The 15,848-nt window shown below is 47.6% G+C and overlaps 1 protein-coding gene across 1 annotated transcript in view; it reads left to right on the plus strand.

Annotated features, from left to right (window-relative positions):
* The window catches only part of NMNAT2 (nicotinamide nucleotide adenylyltransferase 2), a 61,017-nt gene that overhangs the window by 44,894 nt on the left and 275 nt on the right, over positions 1–15,848 (plus strand). Inside the window, exons 4-10 of the mRNA XM_044439249.1 lie at positions 1,015–1,093; positions 3,752–3,878; positions 5,098–5,178; positions 7,497–7,541; positions 8,636–8,712; positions 14,415–14,516; positions 14,976–15,043. Coding sequence (XP_044295184.1) covers positions 1,015–1,093; positions 3,752–3,878; positions 5,098–5,178; positions 7,497–7,541; positions 8,636–8,712; positions 14,415–14,516; positions 14,976–15,043 — 579 coding nt within the window. The remainder of the gene's footprint in view (positions 1–1,014; positions 1,094–3,751; positions 3,879–5,097; positions 5,179–7,496; positions 7,542–8,635; positions 8,713–14,414; positions 14,517–14,975; positions 15,044–15,848) is intronic.

The following is a 15,848-nucleotide window of genomic DNA, read 5'->3' on the forward strand; positions in this document are numbered from 1 at the left end:
ATTCCTTGCTAATTCATCTTTGTTGCTGCAGTTAGTGGAATGAGGCCTTTTCAGGAAAAGAAGGTACGTATTTAATTAACAGCCAAAATTGTTTTTAATTCAGCATTTCCTTTTGCAACACGTTGATCATTTTTGGTATTTTTCAAATGATTCCTGTTTTGTCAGGAATATAAACAGAGAATTGGTGTTGTATCTATTATTTTTAATGGTTGTGGAAGGTTTTAGCCCTTGTTCTGACAGGAAGATAAAAGAAAGACAGAACTGGATAAATAGAAGTAGTAAAGGTAAAAATAATATGTGACTGAAAATGAAAAGTGTGTCCCATGTTCTACATTGCAGTAAAATATAATTTCAAATCCAATAAAGGTAGCTGAAAACATCACTAAAATCTGAGGAATCTATTAATAGCAGTTCAAACACTGTTTATTAAAATTTCAGCTCAATAACACAAAGAAGCAGCTTTCAAAAATTAGGTTAGGGTGCCCCTGTATGCTCATGAATAAAAAACAGGGCAAAGGAGGCCCAGTTTGGCATAACATCCGCATATCGTAGCTTATAGGTATTGATTTAGAAAGAATTGCTATAATTTAAATGATCTCCGTTGAGTTTGCTGTCCAGGTGCTGAATGTGGATAGGCACCTCCGGGGCCCCGTGTCTCTTCCACTGGTCTCCTGGGCTGCGGCTCCAATGGTGGTCCAACTCATAGCAGATGCATTGCAAAGACATTGACTGAATGCAGACCTTCATTTTTAAACCTTCAAGCAGAGGGCTGCCCTTTAGAGGAGCTTTGGGGGGGGGGGCATCGTCGTGGCTCCCAGGGGGAAGATTGCGGAGGGGAGTCAGAGACCGTGGACTCTTTCCCCCTCTTCTCACTTGTGCCGTCGAAGCAGGGAGGAGAACCGAGGCGAAGTGGGTGGGGGGGAGACGTGTGAGCCGAGGAAACGGCTGCTCACCTGCGCTCCCCCTCGATGCCTTGCTCTGATCCAGGCGGCCTTTCTCTTTTCCTCACCACAGGGTGGACCCCTGGGAGTGTTACCAGGATACCTGGCAGACCACCTGCAGCGTGCTGGAGCACCACCGGGACCTGATGAAGGCAAGCGGGCTGCTTTGGTGGCGGGCAGGATGGAAGCCGGGACCGCAGGGGCACCTGCTCCGAGGCGGGATTGATCCCTCTTGACCTCGACCTCTCTTGGGTGGGAAGAGGTGCTTCCTCTTCTACTAAAGCTTTGCCCAGAGAGCTCCTGATGCTTTGAGCAGCTGAACGTGCCTCTTGGAGCTGTGCTGACTCCCTCATGCGTCCCTGCTCTTTACCTAGAAACTCCAGGGTGGGGGTGGGGGGTAGGAATGCACACCTGTGCAAGCTGGCTGAGATTCAGCACACTCAGAAATAGATTTGGTGCATGGACTCCTAGGCCTTATCAATGCCTCCCATCCTGAGGCCGAATCTCCTCTCCTCTCCTCTCCTCTCCTCTCCCTGTCTCTTCCCTTTCTTCAGTTTAGCAGTTGTTCCAGGTCCTCAGAGAGCAAGGTTTAGCTCTTTTCTTCCCTGGATGAAAATTGCTTTCCCCAAGGTTGCTGCTGGTGGGAGGTGGGAAGAGTCCTCGCTGGTGCCAGTCTGGATGGGAAACAGCCTTCCTGTGGCAGCTAGTCATGTATTTCATCTCTCCTTCTCGATTTCTGTCTTTGTTGTTCTCTCGTACGCTCGCTCTCTCTTGCGCTCTCTCTGCCTTTGCCTCCCTTCCCCTTCCCCTCCCTCCACACAGCAGGTGATGTATTTAGCATCATCTCTTATTTACACCCTGAGAAACGTCATACTATGATTGTAAGGATGGGAATAGGAAGGGACAGTTCACTCTCTATTTTCAGGATCCAAAAGCTGGCCTTAAGAAGGGGCATGAGAATAGGATGGGGGAATGAAATGGGGGAAGGAGAAGTATAAAGTATAAAGGAATCCCAGGGGGAGGACTGAAGCCGTCTTCCCTAAAAGACGTAGAGCATGCCACTTATGAACGTTCACATGAACATGGTGGGAAAAGCTACGGTCTGGTGCGCCGTTCTGCCTGTTACATTTCATACCCAAGAAGATTATTCTGAACATTATTATTGCTTTCTTTGATCTGTCCTGGGAAAAACAGGCAGCCAGCATCCTGGAATATCCAAGCAATATCAAGCAGTACATCACTGGGCTTGAGGAACTCTGCATTCCCCTAATCCATTGCTCTCTCTTCCCCTTCCGGACGCCATTTGGGCCTTCTCATTAATGCGCTTATCTTGTGCTTGACTTCCGGCTCAGTACGCACACTTGTAACCACCAAGCCCTTTACTTCAGGTGCTTACAAACTGAGTACTGATCCCAGTGCAAGGCAGCCTAGGGCCAACATGCAGATCATAGCCAGGTTACAGGTGACATGTCCAGAGAGCTATTTCAGTGTAACATTCTGTGGCAAAGTATTGGTGCTTGTTTTGAAATCTACATTTGATCTTAACTCAACGCTGATTATCAGAAGTATAGGTGGGTGGGCAATTAAGGAAGAGCTGGCCCTGAACATTTGCCCAGGCAATTGATGAAGTAGATCTCACAACTGCAATGGACCACAAAGCCTTATGGAGATGCCGCCATGTTGGACCTTCTGGGCTCCATTTCGTTTCTGCTCTATCCCAGTGGTCCTGCCCAGTTCCAGTTACATCAAGAATCCACAGTCATTTCTAGTGCTAAAGTACTTCTTGCTATGCTTCAGATCACTAATACTGCTTTTATATCTGTTTAGCTGTTGCGACTCCTTCCAAAAAGTGTTAGTGATGGAATTCTGGGGAGATGCCACCCCTTCTGTTTCTTAGGCACCCCTAACCCCCTTCACAGAGAGAAAATGACTGCCAACGTAGTTTAAGTTTATATGGGGCTTTATCCCATATATCTTTTCCTCCGTCTGATAGGAAAGGACAACTTGTGTAGAGAATTGTTTTCGGATGTAGTAACCATGACTTTGCAAGATGGTTGTTCTCAGTGAAGATTTTCGCATGTCGGTTCAGCCTGACTTTTTACTTCAGGGAACAGGGTTTTCAGTTCCATCAGAGTTCATGGTTTAGTTCTAGAGCAGTTATTTTACGCACAACACACAAAAACTGTCTTCCATTTTTAACGGAGAAAGAATCAAACACCCCCTGCTGGCCAGAAAACGGGCTTCACTTTAAGCAAAATGCATCTCTAAATATTCTCTTGTGATGCTGAGATGTATCTGTTTGTTTTTACAGCAGAGTTGGGCAGACTTCAGTCCTGAGTAATCTATGTTTTATTCCTTCCTAGATTAGAAATATCTAAACCATCCCTCATCCACAAAGACAGTGTGCATAATGAGTGAAAAATGCTTTACAACTAGAACAATGATATTAATATAGTACAACTTCTGATTTTGGGGGGGTGTGCAAACAGGTGTTTTTCCACAACTGTTTGTAGTAGCCCTCAAAAAAGTGTGAGTGCTGAGAAGAAAATACAAAAATATAAAATACAAATTTTATTTTAATACAATTAAATTACAATTACAGTGCTACAATTTCCCCAGCTAGCTAACCTGGGTGGTCCTGGGAGTTGTAGGCCATCCTTCTGTCTAAATGCACCTGAGATAGCGCCCTGGATATATTTTGTAGAGAGGGAAAGAGAGCTGAGTGATGAATGCCCAAGCAGCTTGCTGAAATGCCCCTTTCCGCGGTGGACGAGCTAACCGTTGTGTGGGACGTCTCCTGTCAATTTCAGAGAGTTACTGGCTGCATCCTTTCCAACGTGAACACGCCTTCCCTGACCCCGGTGATTGGACAGCCACAGAATGAGACCCCGCAGCCCATCTATCAAAACAGCAACCTTTCCAACAAGCCCACTGCAGGTATGTCTTGGGAGAAAGCAACGAAGCTCCCCAGCGAGGGTCTCCGCCGAGGCTGTGCTAGCCCGCATGGCAACTGAGCTTCAAGCCAGGCCCGTGCCTGGAGGAAACGTCAACAAGGCAGTCGAGGGCCAGCCTTACCCTTGGATAGAGCAGGGTGGCCACCTCTGCCAGTTGGTTTTAGGGCTCGCCAAGGAGTTTGTCAGCTGATTCGCTGGGGTTGCATATTCACTGCCAGGGAGAGTCCTTGTGGGATTTTGTTTCAGGGGCCAAAAGAACCTGGGTGTTGTTTGCCTTGACTCAGAGCAGGAAGAACTTCGGTGCTCCACCTGGACAGCGAAACACCTCTGGTGGTTTTCCAACTTGCGGTGTGAACCCTTGCTCCTCCGCCAGCCCATCACTTCTGAATCCTCCACTGAGCAGGGGATCAAAGCTTGTTGGCCTTCCTCATCTGCTTCTGGACTCCCTTCGCCTCTGCCCTTCCTTCCTGTGTTCACAGCCGGAGCCCTGCTTGCCTCGGCTGTGGGTGGGGAGCCGGGAGGCAGAAGGGGATGGGTGGGGAGCAGGTTGGAAGAGTCACCACGGCCTCCTCTCTGGGCAGCACTTGGAAGAGTTCAGCAAGGATCTCTTTGCTGAAGCCTAGTGCCTGAATTAAGAAGATGGTCCAAGCAGCTAGATTTTAGGAGAGGAAATGAAGAGCCTCTTTGGACATCAGAGTCACAGGGAAGATTGGAAGGCGGGGGAAACCGCAGCTCATCTTTACTTTCTGATCATCTGGAGGCCTTGCTTTCCCTTAATTTAAGCCTCCTGCCAAGTCCAGAAGCCAGCATTGAGCACTAACGCAGCACATGGGCATTATTTATAAACTGTTTTAGTCATCTCTCCAAGCCAATGCTTGAGCTGTAAGAATAAATAGAACTGACACCATAAATAGCTCTCAGAACCTTTCTGAGACCCCCCTCAAAATAGCATCTCCTGTAATGCAGTTCAGAGAATATAGATCCAAGTTACTGAAACTTTTTTTAAGGTTTTTACCAGGCAAAGCAGAGTCCAAAAATAATTCAGGTGTTTCAGTGTTTTTAAAAAGTTGCTTTTAAATGTACAGGAAAGCAATTGAATGGGAGCAGAACTTGGTTTCATTGCTAACAGCAAAGTCACTTGTATCTTGTACAAGATGCTAACTTTTCTTTTTCTTCTCTCGGCTCCTGTTCTGCTTTTTTAGCAAAGTTTCTGGGGAAAGTTGGAGAAAGTCTTAGCAGAATTTGCTGTGTTCGTCCACCCATGGAGCGTTTCACCTTTGTGGGTATGTTGCAGCGTTGCTTCCAGTCAGTTAAAGTTTTGATCTGTGCCACATCTGATTATTAATAAAAAGAGGGAGAAAATCAGTTCCTGCATTAGCCGAGGAATGATATTGCAAAATTTGAGAAATTGCATGGTTAAACCCACTTATTTAGGAAGGGTTAAGAAGAGAGGCAACAGACAGATTGGATCATTAAAAGATGGAGCTTGTTTATAACGTACTGGCATGCCAAGGTTCAAGATGAACTTCAGCCAGAGATTAAGTCTAATATGGTAGTTTTTCTGCTTTCCTGTTTGGAAAATGTAATTAAAGGTAGGCTTTGTGAAATATGGTCCTATTTCCATTTGTAAATTGGTGTATTCATTCTGTAAATTGGCAGAACTTTTAAAATTAAAATTAAAAGCTTTTTAAAAATGACTTGCCACCTGCAACTGGAACAATTTTCTTTCCTGCTTCATATCTTGCAGATGTTGGCCTAGTTTACATGTCAGAACAACCCACTGTGGTGATGAGCCATGGCGGGTTCTTGCAGTGTTCAAACCCAAGCCACTTCTCACCAGGTGCCGCATGTTAAAGGAACAAGCCGTCCTGACAGCCCATGGCTTGTCCTAGGGGTGGTTTGTACCATGCTTAGTGTAACGTGCTTTGTTGTCTGAAGTAGGGACAGCAGGGTGCTGGGGGCTGGACAGAGAACCGCTCGAGAAGAAAAATTTGCCCTTCTTCATTGTCTTGCCTGGAGTTCCGCCAGCAATAGTGGGCATCTATCGATGTCGAAGCAGCCGGTGGAGCAACTGTTACTGGTTCACCACCATTTTTTTAGTCCCAGAAAGTTTCTCAACTATAACTGCATTTCTCCCATTATTTCTGTTAGTCTTTTGCAAGGGCGTATTTATGAGTGTCCAGCATGTGTTGTCTCGTCTGGTCAGTTTCCTGGTCTGTTTCAGTTGTCAGAGGGAGCAGCAATGGAGATGGCAATAGACAAGGAAATTAACAAGGAGAGATGGCCTGCAGGCTAATCTGCACACAGTTGCCAAGGTCCAGCAGCAGAGTTACCAGTTAAACAGCACCAGTAAAGGGGGCAAGCAGCAAGAGACGATGTCGGGAAAGCAGGTGTGGAGGTGTGAGGGCAGGAGGTGGGCAGGGAAGGCCCGGCTTCAGTCATCCAGGAGCTGGTGACCTCCAGGTGAGATTGCTGCAATGCAGAGTCTCTGCTGATGGAAGGGCCAGGAGGTCTGATTCTAGCCCATTCGCAGTGGCTACCTGGACCTTCCAGGTCCTGATCCAGTGCCTTGCTTTTGACCTAGAGAGCCTTATGCAGCTTAGGACCTCAACACCTCCATGGGGTGCCTCTCCTAGTATGAACCTGCCAGATACTGAGGGTAGGTTCCACCTCCATGACTACCCTCAGTACCTGAGAGGGTCCTCTGACTGAGGCCAGGGGGATGACAACAGGAGAAATGGCCCTCTCGGTGGTAGTCCACCAGTTGCAACAATCTCTCCGCATCCTCCTGAAACACTTTCCTCTTTCTGTTGTCAAGTTAGGCTTCTCCTCTTCTTCCAGGCATCTAATGGCATACAGTGAGAGTCTAACATCAGTTATTTTATCAGGTCCCGAAATCTTATTGCAACTGTGTTTAAGCTGTTACAAATGGTTGATGAATTGTTTTGATTTTTAATGCAGAAGTTACGTTTCTCTTTGGTAATTTGCACGAGACGCTCAGAGAGCTTTGGCTATAAGGGGGAGTCAAAATGGAATAAATGAAATGAAAAATAATGGCACCTTCCAATACAGTGTCTCTGCGATTATTCATTTCCTCCCAGCTGCTGTGAGGTTTTGCAGCTCAGCTTAGAGGGACGGGGAATTCCGAGAGGGATGGCAGAAGAAGCCAAAGCCCCACCAACACAATAAGTGTTGACATGGAGTCCTTGCGAGCCCCAGCTCCACTACCTCACTGGGGGAACCGTTAGCTGCACCCTACATATGACTTAGCGCTTGGTATCAACCCACTTCACGTCCCTTGGCTTGTACTGTATTTTATCTAGGCCACTGAGAGTGCAGTTGTGGAAGTGTACAGTATGCATAAATGATTGCTCATGGCGCCCTTAATAAACACTTGACCAGTGTTCTGAGACATACATTTATTTATTTATTTATTTTATTAAAACATTTTTATGCCGCCCCGTTCACCGAAGCCTCGGGGCGGCTTACAACAATAAATTAAAAGCAATCAGAATATAAATTACAATGGCAGATCACCGGTGCTCCACTGGCCAAACTGAAGCCACAGCCTATCCTTTTCTTGTGTTTGTCTTTTCTCTAGATGAAAATGCAAATTTGGGGACAGTGATGAGATACGAAGAAATTGGTAAGTGAATGGCCCACGGGGGGCGGGGGGCATAAAAGGGGGCGTATTGGCCAAGTGAGGGATGGTGCAGGTAGACCAAGTCATCTTCCAAGAGGGAAGGGAACGGAGATGCTCATAGAATCACAGAACAGAATGCTTCCAATTTGGCAGTCATCCCACAGATTATCTGTGAGATCCTCATAGCTACAGGATGCCATTTCCACCCTGCTGAGATATAATTTGGGAGTCACAGTAGGACCGGAATCTTAATTTTTCTTCCTTCTCTCTGGTGGCCAGACTTCCCGCTTACACTCATCTCATTTCCCATCGATGCTATGTGCAATCCATATTCCAAGGACTGTTTTTCACTGTCCTGCAGTTGGAGGCCTGGGAACAGATATAATCAGAATTGAGTTGATCCGGCCAAGTATGATAAACATCTTCATTCCGTTTGTGCCCCAGTAAAATAAGTTGTGGGAAAAGTTATAGGGAGAACTAGGGGATTCCCACAGGAGTTTCGAGTCAAGCAGTAATTAACATTGATTCCTTGCAGTCTTCAAAGAAATGAATAATAATTCCAACAACTTTAGCTCGCAAGCATTTCTATATGCAACAGCTTCTCCAATGTGTGTGTGTGTGTGTGCGCGCGCACGCGCGCGCGCCCTGTATCAATTTTCTGTGTGCTGGCTTCCTGTGTCAGCTTGGACCTGCAGAAAATATTTTGGGAAACAAGTCATTTTTTGAGCTATAGTGAGTGCCTTTGGGAAAACTTCGGGTGTTTCAAAGATGGAATGACTCTTGAAGGTCACTTCCATTGTCAGAACAGACACACAACAGAAACAACATACACACAACTGGCTTATCCAGCAGAACTCCAGAAGAAGTTCCCAAACTGACCCGGGAGACAGTCATGGGAAGCGCGCCTTTGCAGAAAACCCCTACCCATATCACAGGCCCAAGCCTGCAAGCGGGAGATGTGTGCGCATCTTTGCTCCCCTCTTCAGACAGCTCTCTGTGGAGGTCTTTGGGTCATGGGGAAAGAGAGGAGTGTCAGGCTGTCTTCCAGGGAGCAGCTGGTGTCCGCGGATCTGAATGTCTGTGTGTCTTGTTCGCAGAGCTCCGAATCTTGCTGCTGTGTGGAAGTGACTTACTGGAGTCCTTCTGCATCCCCGGCCTATGGAACGAAGCAGATGTGAGTAGCCGCCCTGGAGAGGACTGGAGGGGCAGCCTGGTCTTCTCTCTTCCCCGCCCCCTGCTAGTCACTCCGTTGTCACACATCCCGGTGGCCACTGATTTAGAGAATAGTCTCATCATGCATGTCCATTTTAGTTCTGAAGGGCTGAGGAACTGTGGGCCGGCTATCCTCTTCTGCTCACCACTGCCTGGCACCTCCATTTTTAAATTCTCACAGAGGTAGACAGCCAGATGCACTGGGAGATATTCCGCTTTGCGTCTTGAATTGTGGCATCTGGCCATTTCTGGTGGCTGCAGCGTGTCGGTGAAGCAACGACACTGTTTTAGATCGAAGCAGAGTTGCATGAATGTTGATTCCCTGCCAGGTCTTGGGGTTGACTCTTATACCTCAGTAAACACCAGGAGCATTGTGGATTTCGGAAACACTTCTTGTGGCCATTTGTTTGATGCCTCATGATTAACTATGGCAATGTGAATACGTACAAAGTCGCCATGTGCAGGATAAGACCATGGGTCAACCAAGCTGCGCATTGCCTAAGCCACTGGTGAGGACGGCATGGTGTATCTACAGTCCCCAGATGGTTGTGCAGAAAGGTGTGATATGGAAATTCCAGGATTAAACCCATTGCGTTCAAGGCATGTTGTTTCCCACTGAGCTGCTGGGCCCATCACTAATGCCCAGGTGGGGTCCAAGCCCCAAAGTTATCCCCTGGTACCCACTCCTTCCTGCTTCATGGCTCATTTCACAGAAGACAAAGCAGTAAGGCAAAAAGTAACACACCAAATTGCTCTACGTGGGGCTTCCCTTGAAGACGGTCCAGATACTTCAATTGGTCCAGAATAGAGTTGCCAGGTTATTAACGGGGACCGGCAGATACTCCCATATCATGCCGGTCCTATATCATTTACACTGGCTGCCAATTGAAATCTGGGCCAATTAATAGGTTTTATTCTTGTTTTTATTACTATTTTAGATGCAGTGTACTGTGTGTTGTTGCTGTTACGGTTTTGTTCTTGGTTATGTTCCTTGTGAGCTATCCAGAGACTTTTTTTTAGTAATGGACGGCATAGAAAAATTTTAAGCAGTCAAACAGTCCTGGGAACAAAGCAGAGGAAATAGTTCTTGAACCCACATTACGTGGACGATCGCCCCCAAATTAATTTCCCCCAAGCGCCCCCCGTGGCGAGCACACGCAACACAGATCCAAAACAGCTCATCCACACAGCAAACACACCAGCCAAGCCCCTGTCCTGTTTTCCACTTGCATCCCATTGACCGCCCCACAAGAGATGGTGGTTTCACGCCACACTCCCTCTGCCAGGTAAAAGCATTTACGTACTAAAAATTAGGGCAGGTATGCGCTTTGCGGGTGTCAGAAGACATCTTGGAGGGCGCTCTGGTGATTGCGGGAGGGCCAGTACCAGAGCATCCACAGAGAAGCATCTTCCAGGGGACTTGCCGTATAAATAGAACTGGCCCTGTTTTAGGCAGCTCTGATCCAGCGCATTGTTCTTTCTGCACCTCCGTCACTGTGTCAGCTTGAGTGGCAGGTTGTCCTTGGAGGAAGCCCCGTTGCCAATCCCATGGGTGTACTCGAGGAGGATAATGGCAGGGATCCATCCCAAAATGCTCACTCAGGAAGACAGGCTCACATAACTGTGGCCCTAAATTTAGCATTTGGGTCAAGAGGGCCTTGAAGAACCGAATATGGCTAGAAGTCTTTGCATGATGCTGCAGGAAATAAGGATTAAAAACAAAAACCCAGGATGCGGAATGTGTAATTATAGCCACAAAATGCCTTCCCCCTGCCAGGCTTACAGGCTTAGGATGTGAGAATCACCCAGCAAAAATGCAGCACCGGTTTTTCAACTGAATGATAGAGAAATTACAGTTGAGGTTGTGCCAGAAATTAAAACTGCTATTCTGCAATCAAAGATTAATTCAAGGCTTTTCATAAACTGTATATCAGTTGGAATAAAAGTGCCGCATTTGATCAGTCCGTTGCTGGCTTCTAAATTGGTTCATGCGTGGAGGTTTAGAAAACAAAACCAATTTTGGATGGCTCACCAAGTGGGTGTTAAAATAAAAGAGGCATGCCTGACAAAGAGCCAATCCGTTCATTATATTCAAATGTACGTCTTACACCGTGAGTGTGACAAACAGGTTTCTGAAGCATTTCTGCATGCATATTAGTGAGCCGGAAGTGCGTGCAGCTCACATTGGTGGCAGACCTGATTGTGTTGTTTTGTGATGTGTGGAAAGGCCCTCAGCAAGGAGTCATCCAGGTGGGAGGGGTAGAAGAGTGTGAGAAAACTGATGGGAGTTGTAGTCCAGCACATCTGCAGGCTGTCCGGTGCATGGAGACTCAAATGTTTTGGGTCAGACCTGGGTGTGTGCATTCTTCTTTGGGAAGGGGAACTGGAGAGGGGAACCCCTTACAATAATTCCAGATATTGCTGGTTTGTAGATTAAAGATGATCTGCTAAACCACTAGGCATGAGAAGGTATTTAAATTCTATACTATCCCACAAACAAAGCTTCCTGGACAGTTGAAAATAATCCATTAAAGCACAATGTAAATTTCACTACAGCATTGAGGGGGGAAATTGCCATACAAAAATTTGCAACCTTATTTAAAACATGTATGTGTTTCCACTAACTTAAACAAGATAACAAATAATAACAAATAACCATCGTTATTTGCTTTTCGGAGCCAGGCCAAGACCTTTTTATTCAAACGGTATTTTAATAATGATTAATATTTATAAATTTTAATTGTGCAGCCAGTGTGTTTCCGGGTTCTAATTGTAATTGTTACTATTTTGTTTTTATTTATTTTTGTGAGCCGTCCTGAGGCTATGTAGCAAGGGGATGGCATATAAAAATTTTAATAATAATAACAACAACAACAACAACCTATTGGAACCTGACCAAACAATGAGCAAAGCCCCAACTATTTAAATGCCCCGTGGTAGAGGAAGATCTTGACCGATCTTGACCAGGTGCCAAATGTTGGCACCTAGCAGGCCTCAGTGGGAAGCTTGTTCTGTAATTGGGGCCACCACAGAAAAGGCCCTTTTCTCTGAGCCTCTTTCAGCTGCAGAAAAGAGGAAGAAGCCACTGGGCCTGGGGCGGGGGGGGGGGGGGGGCTGGTCCATGCTGAGGCAAAAGGCAGGGAGATCTGCTGGGCACAGTTGCACAAAGGAACACACCATTCAGCTGGCTCCCCCACTGCCCCTACGTGTGTGCTGGGGGAAACACCTCGTCCCTGTGAGCTGGAGGGGTGAGAATCAGCTGGGCAGGTTCCCGAAACCCTATAAAGCAAAGCACGCCATGTGCTGAAATACCACGATAGGCTTCAGACCGGTGGACAGACCAACAATGGTAGAAAAGTACCATGGCTTGTCGGGTCATGGGAACCTGCCCAAAGCATCGCTTCAGTCTCCCACTTTCTTTAAGAGTTTCCTTCTTTTTTTTAACAAGGAGAGTTTCGCTGGCCCACATTCTCTCCCAGCTGCTTCTGCCCCGTGCTCTGCATTTGACCTGGCTCCTTTATCACAGTTGCTCAGTTGTTAACTGACCCACAGGGGCTTCCAGCTTAGACTTTGCCATGTGATGGATGTGCCTCCATCACAGAGTTTTTAATGAGGGGTCCCAATACGCCCTTCAGCTCATAAACCTCCCATATTTTCTTACTGCTTCTTCCAGTCTTTGCCTTTCCACAGTACATAAACTTTTTTAAAAAATCTGTTAAGGAAAAAGAGATTCCTTTGCTCTTTGCATTTTGAGTGGTAGCACTAGAAGCCAATGCCTCGGAGGAGCCCACTGTGTTTGCCTGCTCCAGCTTCACAAATCCGTAGCCAGCAAAGTTGCAAAGTTTTCCTGCTCTTTAAGGGTTATCTGAACAAATATTGGAGGAGGAAAGAGGATGCTTTTATCAGTGGGAGACAGAGATTCCCAGGAGGCAGTAAAAATAAAGCTCAAGTGAGGCAAAGCCAGAATCTGGAGACGTTTCTCGCAAAGCCAGGAAGCGAGTGATAAGGGGAAAGATTCTCTCCCTGTTTTAAGGCAAAACCCACAACTTCCTGCAGGAAGTTCTGTGCATAATAGCCTAGCTTGTGTATGCTTTGGATGCAGATTACAGGCCAAGTTTCTTTCAGCGCTGACATACAGTTCCAAGTCTTTCCTTCCTCTCTCCACCCTCCTGGTCTCCAGCGCTCTGGGACTGCACACAGTTGAGCCTGGGTTTGGGCTGCTCCCTCCCATATTTATCTATTTACAACTTTTCTATCCCGTCCCATCGCAGACGTCTCGGGGCGGTTTACAACAGATTAATACAATAAAATAAGAATCGAAATAGGAGTAACAGTTGCACAGCATCTGATGTGGAAATATAAAACCACTAAATAAAACAGGTTAACAATTAAAATACTGGGAGGATGAAAGGTTTTCGCCTGATGCCGAAAGGAAAGAAGCGTTGGCACCAGGTGACCTCTCTGGGGAGCGTGTGCCACAATCGGGGGGCCACCACGGAGAAGGCCCTGCTCCGGGCAGTCACCCTCCTGATCTCTCTCAAGGATGGCTCCCGGAGGAGGGCCTCCATCTCAGATCTCAAGGGACGGGGGGGCAGATAGGGGAGAAGGCGCTCCTTCAGGTATCCCGGACCCAAGCCGGTTAGGGCTTTATAGGTCATCACCAGCACCTTAAATTGGGCCTGGACTTGGCCCTCTGGATGTTGGTAGACAGCCCTGGATAGTGTAGTCCATAGTGAAGGCTGATGGGAAATGCTGTGCAACAACATCCAGAGGCTCGCACCTTCCCCATCCTTGCTCTAAAAGTACAGCCACCACATGGGGATTTGGCCGTTCATGCTGCAGCTTATAAGAGCGACCCGCCTTTTCTCCTCTGTGCACCTTCTTCGGTGCACGTGCCTTGCCAATTTGGTTGGTGACTTCTCTGTGCAGGCAAGTACGTGGTTTCTGGGAGACAGGCCCGAGGCAAGCGTAAAGCACAGATACGCATCTCAAGACACGGAGTCAAGCTAGATTCCAAGGGCCAGTTATTGGGAAGTCCAGCCACAGGGCAAGGAAAGCAAATGCAAGGCACTTTGAGAAATGAGGTTGGGCAACGGCCGGGCTGAAAAGGAAGGCTCATGCCACCAGAGCTTCCTGAGCCCCATCCAGGGCTCAGCCACAGGCCTCCATGCCTCTGAGGCAGCGATCCCTTTTTCTCTGATGCACATGTTCCTCCAGCCCTTTGAACCTCTTTCCCCCCTACGGAGCCTTTTCTGCAGCACGCCTGTGCTTTGCTCGTGGTTTGGAGACAGCGGGGCTAGGTTAGAGGATATAGGACCCCATCCATCTCCAGGGGTATGTGCATACTGCAAACCTATGCCTTTTTGAATTGTCATAGTCCCTGCAGAAAATCTTGGGAATTGTAGAGATCCCAAACTCTGCTCAGAGGTGTGCAGAAACCAGAGCTCCTTGTCAAGAGGACACAGAAGCTCAGCCAATATAGTTTTGCCCTAAGATTTTGCATAGCTCTCCTTCAAAGACTTTCTGGACTGGCAAGAGAGAGAATCTAATGAGAAAGAAAGGGATCCTAATATGACTGAATGTCTGAAATATCTTTTGACTGGGAACTGGGTTGGAAGAATTGAAGCCCTTCCTGCTAAAGGCTTTCCTTTCGTCTTGCCACAGATGGAGGTGATTGTGGGAGACTTTGGCATTGTGGTCGTGCCACGAGATGGTGCTGACACCGACAGGATCATGAACCACTCCTCGATACTCCGCAAGTACAAAGTAATCCTCTGTTGCCGTTGTTCTTACTCCTACCCTACCAGATGCCTTGATGATGCATGCAGGCTGGCTAGCAATATCCGCATCCCTCAGTAACAACAAACCGTCCTCACCATTAAAATCGAAAGCAGGAGAGCAGCTCAAATGTGGCTTTAACATCTCATAAAACTGTTTGCAATGGAAGACTACTTCAGGTCCTGCTTTTTAGCTGTTTGCCTCAAAAAGCCTGCTGGCATTAAGGAAAAAGGGTCCTTTGCCATTTCCTTAAAGCTGCAAAAAGACAGGCTTTAGGAAGGATGTTCAGGGCAGTGTTCCTGGTGGAAGGGATGCCACCACTGAGAAGGCACTGCCTGCTTCCTTGCCAGTCTGAGCTCAGGGGCAGAGCTGGTGTTCCAGTGCTGGTTCTCTCGTTTCTTGAGAAAAAGGCCTCATATCGGTGTTTTGTCCACGGTTCCTCCACAGAACAATATCCTGGTTGTGAAGGACGATGTGAATCATCCCATGGCCATCGTCAGTTCCACCAAAAGCAGGTGCGTGGGACAGCAGGGGGTGACTACCCTGGGGGAAGGGGGCTCACCGGTGGAGATGGGAAAGGTGCCAAAAAGGACGTATCTGCAGATGTTTGACTGCAGAGACAACCAGGTTTTCGGTGCAGCGGGGAAGGCATTTGGCTCTGGCCAGAGCTAGGCCAGCTTGGCAAGCGTGGCAGGGGACCTGTTGCTCTTGCCAAGCGGCTCCCCAGCCAACTTCTAGTACTCATGTCAGGGTTGGTCCCCTGGTTCCAGACAGCACGAGAACCCGTCCTAGGCACAGCAACCTGTAGGTTGTCAAGCCACCTCATGGGAATCAGTCCAGGTTCTTACGGCAGGACGACAGCTCCCCATGGCCTGTCACCATCAACAGTTTGCCCATTGTGCAAGACCCATCAGCATCTGCTGACAGCCCAAGAACGGGAGCAAAGAGGCTTGCTTTGCTCTCTTGGCTCAGCCCTTTGCTCTCTTGGCTCAGCCCTTCAGGAGGGGGAGCAGCCCCTTGGCAAAGTTCCTCTGGCCCACCAGCATTGCGAGACTTGCCTCTTCCTCTTCTATTCTGAAAGGCAAAGTGTTTGTCAGAAATCTGGCAGTAGAACTTGCACAGTTTTCCTTGCTTGTTTCCACAAGTGCCAAAAGGTCTACCCGGCATGGCCTGGGTGGGGATTATACATCAGAATGCTATTTATCCCTGAAACTGCTCTTTATATCGCCTAGCTCCTATTGGTGCCAAGATGGATCTTGCTTTCAAAAGCCCCCCTTCCCTTCCCTTCCCTTCCCTTCCCTTCCCTTCCCTTCCCTTCCC

This window comes from Varanus komodoensis, unplaced genomic scaffold, assembly GCF_004798865.1.
Source record: "Varanus komodoensis strain SLA01 unplaced genomic scaffold, ASM479886v1 scaffold34_1, whole genome shotgun sequence".
Classification (NCBI taxonomy): Eukaryota; Metazoa; Chordata; class Lepidosauria; order Squamata; family Varanidae; genus Varanus; species Varanus komodoensis.